General features: G+C 44.7%; 1 protein-coding gene across 2 annotated transcripts in view; it reads right to left on the bottom strand.

The window, feature by feature from the left end:
* The window catches only part of LOC137545527 (stromelysin-1-like), a 45,282-nt gene extending 38,115 nt beyond the window's left edge, over window positions 1-7,167 (bottom strand). Inside the window, exons 1-2 of one of the 2 annotated variants that reach the window (XM_068266867.1) lie at window positions 6,742-7,167; window positions 495-724 (exon numbers count right to left, since the gene is read on the bottom strand). In XM_068266867.1, the coding sequence (XP_068122968.1) occupies window positions 495-724; window positions 6,742-6,906 (395 nt within the window). In that variant the 5' untranslated portion in view covers window positions 6,907-7,167. The remainder of the gene's footprint in view (window positions 1-494; window positions 725-6,741) is intronic. The other variant, XM_068266866.1, reaches the window with a different exon arrangement.
* Window positions 7,168-12,612: the final 5,445 nt, after the last annotated feature.

Genomic DNA, 12,612 nt, shown 5'->3' with positions numbered 1-12,612 from the left:
ACTGCCTACCATCTCAGCTCTTTCTATTCAGTAAGCCAGAACCTACTTCCATCATGGGTGAGAGGGGAGGCGTCACACAGGATTAAGACTGTGGTGGAGATTCAGGCATAAGGACTAAAAAGACATTAGGCCTTATAGTCAGTTATATATATTCCTGATAGACAGGGTGCCTAGTCATGGGCGTAACTAGAGGGGAGCAGCAGCATTGGGGACCTCAACTACTAACCTTCCCTTCCTCCCATACAGGGGACTATACTCAGATCAGGTATTTTGTGGCTACACTTGTGATGGGTGTCAAGATCATGATGGCCACACTTGTTCTATGACCCTTGTGAGATGGGCCGCAAGGGCACCAAGGGCAGGCAAAGGAATGGGTGTGAATATTGGGGGGGGGCATCAAAGTTTGGCTGGGAGGCCGCATCAATTGTAGTTACTCCACTGTGCCTCGGCAATCCTTGGCATTCCTGGGATTCTGCAGACATGGAGCAGCCTACCTGTAGGTGAGAGTGGTCTTCTCCCATTTTGGTTTTCCTGGAAAGAGGCTGAACCTGCTTACGTCCGGCACTCCACACCTGGGCTTCAGCATAATCTGCAAGGTCTCCTTGTCTATTTTACCCGTGGCATTGAGGCCAAAAAAAGATTGCATAGCCCTGATTCTCTCCACATTTGCGTTCAACATTCTTCTTTTGACAGGAACATCGGCATAAAACTGCTCAAGGTAATCCTATAAAAAAGGAAAATATAAGATATATATAAAAAATAAAGCTAGCGATATAACTTTAAATACATTTATTTAAACTAATGACAGGTTCTCACATAAATCCCAATAGCAGTTTCAGATTTTAGAAGCCAGTTATTAGAGGCTAGATATTGATTTGTGGTCTGTTCTCTGCTTCTACTGTTTGTTTAAGCAAATGCATGACCTGACCAGTGACCACAAGGTGAAGCTTTCAAACTTTGATCTGTGTGTCAGTAGTTTGCTTCTCCAGAAAGTATTAGGGCCTAGGCCTGAGGGCAGGGTAGGTTCTGTGCTGCCTGAGGCAAACACTGTGAGGATGCTGGTCTAGTCAATGCCCCACCCCACCACTAGCCATGCTCTCCATCAAGCAGGCAAAGGCCTTGTTGTTTCAGTGTTTGTGTTATAAAGTGGGTTGAAAAGCGCATACCTGCAGCAATCACATTTCAATTCTGTCAATCACTCCTCATATGAAGAGTGGTTCTCAACCCACATACGAAGTCTGGCAATCACCCCACATAAGAAGTGCGGCAATCACCCTGCATATGAAATACCGCAACCAACCCATATATGAAATAGGGGAGAGAGGAGGCCACTAGACACTAGGGAACTGTATAGGAAAGGGAGGAGGGCCACTAGACGTTAGGGAACTGTATAAGGAAGGGGGGCACTAGACACCAGGGAACCATGTAGGGGAGGGAGGGGGGGCACTAGACACCAGGGATCAGTATTGGGGAGGGAGGGGGCCATTAGTCACTAGGGAACTGTATATCATATAAAATTTCAGTTCCCTGGTGTCTAGTGATCCCCTCTTTCCTCTAAACAGTTCCCTGGCGTTTGTGTCCCCCCAATTCAGTGATCCCTGTTTCATTCATATTAATAAAATACTAAACTGTAGTGTATGTCTAGCAGAAGAGTATGGGTACTGATACAAATAGCAACCCCCCTTCCTTCCTAACACTATGCAATCCAAGTTCCGTCTAGAGTTACACTTTATTTTTAAATTATGATCTTTTAAAAGCAAAAGCAGATATACAGATATAGTGAGCAGTGAGTAAGGTGTAAGGTGAGTGAGGTGTAAAGAAATACCAAGTTCAGAGCAAGGGACATTCCCTGTCACTAGTCCTCATCAGCAGATAATTTACCAGTTCTTGTAGCAAGCAGCAGCTGATTTGGCCTTGCTGCCCCAGGCTCCAGCACAATGCACCCAGAGGCATAGCTCCTGCCTCCCGCTGAAACTTCAAGGATACATTAAATACTGTTCTCCTTTTGCATTGTAGCAATCCTGGGGGGACACGTAATTGGGAGTCTGGTTACTGCCGACGCACGACTTACAGGGATTTCATGAGACATCCCTTGTGCTGCTATAGATTGTTTTACATCATGGTCTATGGCGGCGGCCAGTCAGACACAGCATGGATCAGGCACCGAGATGACCTGATCCGTTCTTCTCTGTGCACTCTACCAATCAGCTCTGCCAGTCGGGCATTTGAGTAGAAGGGGTGGAGCCGAGCTGCTGCAGAACATGATGATGCTCAGGATCAGCCAGCTATGTGTCTCTGCATAGAGAGACAGAGTGGCCCTGTGCGCACTAGAGAGCGGTCTTCAAGCCAGTATTCCACAAGCAGGGGGGGGGGGGGGGCGGTACAGAGCAATGGAATACGGGACAGTCCCAGCCAAATCGGGATGGTTGGGTGGTATGGTTGAAGCATCTAAACAGGAGCTCACCAACCATTTCCTGAAACACAGACTTACTATTAATGTAGGTTACAGTCTTCTCAGACAGTACAGTCTGTGCCCCACTGCTTGCAGTCTGAGCACTAACTTATTGAAGACCCAACCAAGCTGACCTCAGTTTTTTACAACTTTGTTTTTATGAACGAATAACAGCATTGAACAAATATCCAAAATCTGAGTACAACTAACATCCATAGCTGATAACCAACGAAGTATACCGTGGCCCGCATGCAATTATTATTATTATTGTTATTATTTATTTAGTATTTATATAGCGCCGACATATTACGCAGCGCTGTACAGTGTGTATATATATATATATATATATATATATATATATATATATATATATCTTATTTACTTTTCCCCCTAGTTTCGCAATTTTCATCTACTCTTTAAGATAACTTTCAGCATTTTACAATTGAAATAGTACCCAAAGGTTTGAAAAAAAAAAGTACTATCAAAATTATTTTGAGTATTTCCTTTGCTTGCTGGTGGTTTAAAAGGCATTTTATGACAAGGTGTGAAAATATTACATAGGAGAAAATCTGTGACTACTAATACAAATCTACTCAGCTCTAAAGAAATACAACATGAGCTTAATTGTATGAAAGGTTCTATTGGTTGAAAAATGAGGCATAAGGGGTTGATTCACAAAGCTAACTTGTTCTTTATCTTAAAGGATACCCGAACTGACATGTGACATGATGAGATAGACATGTGTATGTACAGTGCCTAGCACACAAATAACTATGTCATGCTCCCTTTTTTCTTTCTCTGCCTGAAAGAGTTAAATATCAGGTATGTAAGTGGCTGACTCAGTCCTGACAGTGTGACCCTTACTGATAAGAAATTCCAACTACAAAGCACTTTCCTAGCAGAAAATGGCTTCTCAGAGCAAGAAAGAGGTAAAAAGTGGAATTTCTTATCAGTGAGGGTCACACTGTAGTCACTTCCTGTGTGAGTCAGGACTGAGTCAGCCACTTACATACCTGATATTTAACTCTTTCAGGCAGAGAAAGAAAAAAAGGAACACAGCATAGTTATGTGTGTGCTAGGCACTGTACATACACACATGTCTATCTCATCTTGTCACATGTCAGTTCGGGTATCCTTTAACTGTATGGAGAGCTAAAGCATGAAATAAACAAATGTCGATTTTTTAAGCTATGAGCGATCATTTCCGTGATCTTGGGAAGTTGGTACAGGCTCGTGATTAGGCAAACTACCTCTTGCGACGCACGGCAATGATGACCGTCACGGTGGATTGGATCTTTAAGGTCCCTGACGGCTCCCACGCAAAGTGCAGCTATCGTTTGTGTGTGCTTGTCGTGTGTTGTCGCGTGACGTTGCGTGTTCCCCCAGCAGGAAGCTGGATCTAGGAACCTCGTTCATCTGGAGGCGTCACTTTGAGGTTCCCCAATTCGTTGTTAGGCGAGTATTTAGCTTTAGGGCCCATATGCAATTTTCTCCTGCGTGTACTCCTAGGTGATTTTTTTTTGTGAGAGTGAATAAAATGCCCTTTAAACCACCAGCAAGCAAGAAAATGCTCAGAATCATTTTGATGTCATGTCATCTCAGTTTCGATCACATGATATGACGTGATTGGGACCCAGGAGACCATGTCAACGTTACATTGCCTCCCGGTGGTGCAAGAGGGGTGATGGAAGAGTCTCTACCTATAGCTGGTCTCTACACCTATAGCTGGCTACCTATACCAAGGACAACTATACTTGGCTCTCTATACTGGGCGCAACTATACCTGGCTAACTATACTGGGGGCAACTATACTTTGGCTCTAGGCCCTGCATATAGCACTCGCCCCACGTAGTCTAAAGGTGGCCACTAACGATCCAGTTTCTAGCGAAAAATCATTTGAGCAATCAGATAATTCTGATTGGAAGAAAAATCATTCATTACACCATCAATGAACCAATCTTTGCTTCCTATCTATCACAACCAACAAGAAAATCCAAATTTTGGTTTTATGAAAATCTAATCGGACGACTATTTTTATAATTGTTAGTAGTCGATTTTGCCCATCAATGAGATTATTTACAACCAATCCGATCAGAATTTCTGATCGCTCAAACGATTTTTCACTAGAAATTTGACTATTAGTGGCCACATTAAAGAGAGTCTGAAGCCATTTTAAAATCTAGTTTTTACCTCTTATTTAGCTGAAAGATGATGGCCAGGGCTAAAACGCCACATTCCAGCGGCAGAACAAAGGTTTTATAACCCCCAAATCCCGGGGGCAAAAATCAGGGAGCGCTTCCTGGTAGAGGCAGAGATTAGGGCTGTAACTCTGCCTCTACTCGTGTCAATCCCCGCTGATTGCCACCTCTCCCCGCCCCTCTGTCTTCTTTCACTGAGAGGGGCGGGGAGAGGCGGTGATCAGTGGAGGATTGACGCTAATGAAGGCAGAGCTTCAGTGCTAAGCTCTGCCTCCCTGAGCAGCAAAATCCACGACTTTCAAAGTCGTGGATTTTTGCCCTAGGATTTAGGGGTTATAAAACCCTCGTTCTGCTGCGGGAATGCAGCGTTTTAGCTCTGGCCATCATCCTAAGCTAAATAAAAGGTAAAAAGTAGTTAATATGGCTTCAGTCTCTTTAAGGCCACCTCTGGTGCAATGTATAATAATTATATTGCATGAGATGTGAAAAGGGTTTAAGGCAAATTTTGTTATTTTGACAGTCTGTCTTAAGATGTTTTCTGCCACTGACATTGGACCAGACCTCATATGAGGGCCTGTACACACTGCTGCACTTGCGCTGCGTTTGAAAAACGCATGAAAAAACGCAATGCAATGCGATTCCATTGCGTTTTTCAGAAGTCTGTATCCCAGGAGACTCTGCAATTTCCTGATTCCTGTTGAAATGTAAACTAGAAAAAAAAACAAAGGATTCTTTAGCCAATCAGCAATTACAAGAAAAACTCAAACGCATCAAAAACGCAGGCAAAAGCGCATGCGTTTTTAAAAACGCATACGATGCGTTTTTAAAACTACACGCACTTGTGATTTTAAAAACGCATGCGCTTGTGATTTTGCTTGCATTTTTTAGTGTGTACAGGCCCTAAAATAGTATATTAATTTAAACAGAATTTGAAGTGAGATTCAAAGGTTGCCTATGCATATGATCCTGTTGCCACACCATGGCACAGGGTCATATGAAGCCTAATTTCTGCGCACCGCATCGTGCCTATCCAGTGTATAACCCGCCTTAACAAAAGTATTTGAACCAATTATTTATCAAAAGCACAACACAGAATACCTAGTTTGTGGTGCCTCATAATAACTACTAGGCAGGGCCGGCCCTAGACTTTTTGCCGCCTGAGGCAAACTTTGAAAAAATTAGTGGGGGGCCGCCGAGCTGGAGGGCTAGCTGGCAGGACGGGGGTATTGGGCCTAGCGGCCTGGGTACCCCGATCTGCGCTCCCCTCCAGCTTTAAATGTAGAGTAAGCAGCCGACAGACATTAAGAGGCACGGGCGGGGGATCACTCACCTCTTCCTCGTTCCAACGTGCGCTCCACTGACGTCACTTCCTGCAACGCCGGCCACGTACAATACAGTGGGCGGCGTTGCAGGAAGTGACGTCAGTGGAGCGCACGCTGGAACGAGGAAGAGGTGATTGATCCCCCGCCCGTGCCTCTTAATGTCTGTCGGCTGCTTACTCTACATTTAAAGCTGGAGGGGAGCGCAGATCGGGGTACCCAGGCGAGGGAGGGGGGGTCCGACCCCCCTCCCCACCGCTAGGCCCAATACCCCCATCCTGCCAGCTACCCCTCCAGCTCGGCGGCCGCCCCCCCCCCCCCCCGCACCCACGGACGGGCGGATGCCGCCCCTAGAACTTTGCCGCCTGAGGCAAAAGTTTCACCCCGCCTCATGAGCGGGCCGGCCCTGCTACTAGGAGAGTGTAAGGGGCTAAAAGAGACAGACAAGCCAATGCTGCCAAGGGCGTAGCAATAGCCATAGCAGCTGCTATGGGGCCCTAGAGCAGCGTGGGCCCAGGTGGTACTTGATGTATTCACGATGAACTTTCTTGCGTTCCTCCGCACTATGATTTTGTCTAAGTGCCCATGGACTACATGCAGTGTAGATTGCATGAGAATTTAAATTTCCTAATTAACTCATAGCCACAGAGTAGGGGCAGGTAGCATTGCTCAAGAATGCCTACATCTTATAGCTCATGAAAGATTTGCTATGGGTCCCCATAATCTCTAGCCACTGAATGCTGCAATACGTTATCAAACAAAACACAATTACCTGTGCTTTCTCCAAGTCGTTGTTGGTTATGTCATCAGAAGTCAACTGTTCAATGTTCATATCTAACCATTCATCAGGTCCATGCACGTCTTCATCCACTGGAGCGAGGTTAACAACACAGATTTTTATCAGCAGAGTCTGCATGAGAAGCCACAAGAGAAGCATCCTGCACTCTCAGCTCTGTCTGTCTGCCTCAGCCTCTCAGCTCTCCTCCTTTTTCACTAGAGCGGTTATGTTTCGACACACTGTATAGCGTGTCAGGACTTCATACCAAATGTAAACACTGGCATGACTTTTGTTTAACGGTTTACTTGTCCTGTATGTTCTACTTCCCGTGTACATGAGAGAAGCCCCCCAGGCCAACATTCTTATACTTTTGTTGCTGAAACAGCCTGGGCCTCAGAGGACACATTCTTTTCCACCTGAAGCTTAATCGGAAAAACCTGTGTGGTTATCAGGAGATGGATAGAGAGATGGAGGAGATTAGAAGGATTGCCCCAGGCATGATCTGGCAGACCCTCAACTCGTTCAAAGTAAACAGTGTTGCAACTGAGCTTCTAAACAACCCTATTCCTGAAAAGCTCTGGAAGAAGGAGGTGGGTTAGTGCAGAAGTCTGATATGACGGAATGCAACATACTAATCATTATTTCACTGTTAGATCTGTGACATTCATAAGAAAACAAAATGGTAGGGAAAAAAAAAAATCAGCAGGCTTATAAAGATATTGGGTCCAATCCAATTTACTTTTTTCAAGTTTTCTCCTACGTGACATTTTCACATCTTGTACATAAAAATCCCTTTAAGCCACCAGCAAGCAAGACAATACTCAGAATAATTTTGACAGTACTTTTATACTTTTTGGTACTTTTTTAATTGCAGAGTGCTGAGTGCTGAAAAGTTAATTTTAAACAGAAGATGAAAAAAATGATCTCCTAGGCAAAAACTTAGGAGAAAAAGTGTACAACTAAGCATAAAAAGTAATTGATACTGTTTACTGTATATAGCACTGACATCTTCAGCAGCACTTTTTAGAGTCTTGTCACTACGGGCCAGTTCACACTAGGGTTAAATATGCTACGATTCAGTGGGACAGACCTCAACAACTATAGGCCCATCGCCCTTGTTCCCACAATCATGAAGCTCTTTGAGAGGCCGGTCCTCACCCATCTGAAGGGCTCCGCCAAAGCTCTCCTGGACCCTCTCCAATTTTGCATATAGGGCAAACAGGTCAATCGAAGATGCCATCAACATCAGTCTGGTACACATCATGGAACACCTGGACAGACCTGACACCTACGTCAGGATCCTCTTCTTTGACTTCAGTTCTGCCTTCAGTACTATTTGCCTGGATATCCTGCATGATAACCTTGCTTAACTCGGCCTCAACCTCACCCTTTGCATGTGGATCAAGGACTTCCTTTCCAATAGGACGCAACTAGTTAAACTTGGTAACGGCACTTCCTAGTACAGAACCACCAACATAGGCGGGATGTGTTCTACCCAGTTCCTCTTCTCTCTGTACACGAACAGCCGCACCTCATCTGCTGAGTCCACAAAGGTCATCAAATTTGCGGACAACACCTCCATCCTCTGCCTCATTGGCAGTGATGGAGGGCAAGCATACCATAACGAGATTGAGCGTATCTGCAATCGGTGCAAGGAAAACATGCTAGCACTAAATGCAGCAAAGACAGTAGAGCTGGACGTGGACTTCAGAAAGCCCCCCCACACACACACACACACACACACACACACACACACACACACACACACTGGTCTATATTGAGGGCACTGAAGTCTCCAGGGTTTCTAGTGATTGGTTCTTAGGCATTACCATCACCAAGGACCTGAGAACTTTATCAAAACCCAGAAGAAAGCTCAGCAAAGGCTGTTCTTCTTGAGACAACTAAAGAAGTTTGGAATGCCTTGGTATCTCGACCTGCTTTTACAGAGCCACCATTAAGTCTATCCTCTGCTCCTCCATTATCGTCTGGTACGCAGGTGCAACCGCAAGTGAGAGGCTCAAACTTCAAAGAGTCATCAACTCTGCGAAGAAGATCATTGGGTCACCCCTGCTATCGCTGGACCTCCTACATGCCTCCAGACTGAAGTCAGGGGCAAAAAAGGTTTTTGGACAACCCCTCCCATCTTTGCAATCGCTACTTCAATCGCCTCCTCTTAGACTGCCGCTTCTGGTCTATCCCCACCAGAAACACTAGGCACAGGAAATCCTTCTTCCCCCAGGCTGTCCTTCTGAACAATATCCCCAGCCCCAGCAATATCCCCTAGCTCCCATACTCTCTCCTAGAGATGCGCAGTTGTCTCTCTGTTGTCGTTCCTGCTTTGTTGAGACTGTCTCTAGATTTCTGCTATGTATATTTCTCTTACGTATAGTTGTATGTCCTAAGGGCTCCCAAATTGACTTATTGATTTGTTAGTTGCCTATGGAACAGTCAGCTATACTACAAAACAGGTGAATCCACAGAGACAGCCTGCCAGAATAGTTAACTTTACCTGTCACTGTGGGTAAATCTCTCCAACAGGTCTGAGACAGCACCAAGTATAACCTTCTTTTTTGGTGTGAGAATCTTAGGGTGCGTGCACACCTCCAATTTTTATTGGCCAATTGTATCACTTGCTTGTACTCCACTTAGTACCTGGTAGCAGAACCTTTGTTGGTAATCACAGAGGTCAGAGGTTTATTGTAGTTGGCCACCAAGGTTTGCACACATCTTAGGAGGGATTTTGGCCCACCACTTTCTGAAGATCCTCTCCAGATCAGTAGGGTTTCAAGGCTGAGTTTTCCCTTGCTGTATATTGATAGTTTTGCTTTAGCTCAAATTTCTTTACAGAGAAGCATGGAGCCAGGAAGGCTTGGCAGGTGAGGCTTCATAGGGAAATGCTTGGGAAACACAGATCTACAGTATGGAGAGGACATAGTAAATCAGGTCATCTGTGTTTATGAGCAGACAATCTGCTTCCTAGAAATAATAATAATCTATTGAGACAAAGCAGTTATTTGACAATTAACTTACTGAGGATATGGCAATACAGATCAGGAAGCGACAGGATGGGGAAAAAAAAGGATTGGACTGAAGATTGTTTATTTTAACAACTGTCTAGACAAGCTCCAAGAAATAAAGTAACTTGATACTGTATATGCCTTAATTGTGCTTGAAAAAACCTCACCTGATCATCTGGAGAGGTAAGGTACCTTATGTATTTATTTATGTCTTTATAATGCATACTCTGATATTTATTGTTGGGCACCACCACCTTTGTTCATTGCCCACTACACCTCCTTTGGAGGTGTCCTTTCCACTTGAGTGGTGCCATCCACAGCTAGTAAGGACTCCAGGAGAGCGACTACCCGGTTCCAGCAGGACCTGGTGTACCGAGCCGGGAAGGGGGGGGGGGGGGGGGTTCCCCATAGGCGATATACGGTGGTTGCAGTATATGCAACCAACCTTTGTGAGTATAACTGATCTTGTAATATTGAGCTAATTTTATCCTACGATACTGCACCATTTGGCTTCTGGTCTCGTCCTTGTCACACAGGCTACTGTGGTTCTCCCACAGTGACCGCCCCTACTTCTATATATTTATTGTATTTATAAAGCGCCAACATATTACGCAGCGCTGAACATTAATTTAGGTTACAGACAATATTTAGGGGTGACATACAGCAATATGACAATACAGGAATACAAGAAAACCAGATCACACAGCACAGTAGGAGTACCAGGTAATGCTTAGTCAGTCACTGGATGGAGCATGGAGATTAGGCAAGTTAGGTTCACTCAGATGCATAGCATGGGTGCACAGTAGTGATACTCGGAATTGCAATTTTTCCGTTCCGCGGTAATTCCGCATACCGCCGATCCCAAATTCCGCTTCCATTTAATTCCGGCGGTATTCCGGACCAGTTCCGCGGTATACGGAATTCCGTCAGAAAAATTTTAAAATCTCTCTCTCCCTCCACCCATCCAGTACGGAATTGCAGATTTTCAAAACAGCTTATATACCATAGGTGGGATTTGAACCCAGGACTCAGTGTGTAGTAGGTATCTGTCTTACCCTCTAGACCATGAACCACACTACATGCTAAAGCTGGCCTAGCATAAAGCATACTACCATTATGATCAATTCGATAGTAAAAGTAGCATGATTAAGGATTTGTACTTTTTGAAAAGCATGCTTATATACCATAGGTGGGATTTGAACCCAGGACTCAGTGTGTAGTAGGTACCTGTCTTACCCTCTAGACCATGAACCACACTACATGCTAAAGCTGGCCTAGCATAAAGCATACTACCATTATGATCAATTCGATAGTAAAAGTAGCATGATTAAAGATTTGTACTTTTTGAAAAGCATGCTTATATACCATAGGTGGGATTTGAACCCAGGACTCAGTGTGTAGTAGGTACCTGTCTTACCCTCTAGACCATGAACCACACTACATGCTAAAGCTGGCCTAGCATAAAGCATACTACCATTATGATCAATTCGATAGTAAAAGTAGCATGATTAAGGATTTGTACTTTTTGAAAAGCATGCTTATATACCATAGCTGGGATTTGAACCCAGGACTCAGTGTGTAGTAGGTATCTGTCTTACCCTCTAGACCATAAACCACACTACATGCTAAAGCTGGCCTAGCATAAAGCATACTACCATTATGATCAATTCGATAGTAAAAGTAGCATGATTAAGGATTTGTACTTTTTGAAAAGCATGCTTAAATACCATAGCTGGGATTTGAACCCAGGACTCAGTGTGTAGTAGGTATCTGTCTTACCCTCTAGACCATGAACCACACTACATGGTAGTAGGTATCTGTCTTACCCACTAGACCATCAACCACACTCAGGGCCAGGCTGAGGCAGAGGCTGGAGAGGCTCCAGCCTCAGGGTGCAGTGTAGGAGGGGGTGCACAATTCATTCAGCTGCCATTCCTAATTGTGTTTGAAGCAGAAAGAAATAAGAAAAGGTGATACATGGCAGCGACTGCAAGCCAGATAAGTAGAGATTAAGGGGTTGGGGGGCCTGGGGCACCTCTTAGTGTAATAGCAATCAGTGTGTGACGGCTGGGGTGGGAGGGATGGGGGGGCGCACTTTGCTGTATCAGCCTTGGGTGCTGAAGGACCTTGTCCCACCTCTGACCACACTACATGCTAAAGCTGGCCTAACATGTACCATACTACCATTATGATCAATTCTATAGAAACTTTTTCTATTGAATTGATGTTACTGTGTAGCATGTAGTGTGGTTGATGGTCTAGGGGGTAAGACAGATACCTACTACCATGTAGTGTGGTTGATGGTCTAGGGCAGGGGTCTGCAACCTTTAAGACATAAAGAGCCACTTGGACCCGTTTCCGAAAAGAGAACTGGGAGCCGCAAAACCATTATAAAACAAATCTAACACTGCATATATTGTTTCTTACCTTAATGCTATATACAGGATCAGCTATGACCCCAATATGCACAAATCGTTAGCAGATATGATCCCAATATGCACAAATTGTTAGCAGATATGACCCCAATATGCACAAATCGTTAGCAGATATGACCCCAATATACACAATCCTTCAGCAGATCTGACCCCAATATGCACAATCCTTCAGCAGATCTGACCCCAATATGCACAATCCTTCAGCAGATATAAAAAGAAAAACCCATTTACTCACCTAGTCAGAAGACCTCCTGTCACGATCTCCTCCTGTCCCGACCTCCTCGTGGCACAAAACTCCCACGATCCTCTTCCTTCCCGACGTCACGTAGAGGAGGAGGAGGAGGAGGAGGGAGTTTTGGTGTTATTGCGGAAAATTCAGCCGGAATTCCCTTTCGACTACCGGAATCGGAATT

Source organism: Hyperolius riggenbachi, chromosome 2 (assembly GCF_040937935.1).
Source record: "Hyperolius riggenbachi isolate aHypRig1 chromosome 2, aHypRig1.pri, whole genome shotgun sequence".
In the NCBI taxonomy this organism is placed as follows: Eukaryota; Metazoa; Chordata; class Amphibia; order Anura; family Hyperoliidae; genus Hyperolius; species Hyperolius riggenbachi.
This window is presented reverse-complemented; position numbering and strand designations above follow the sequence as displayed.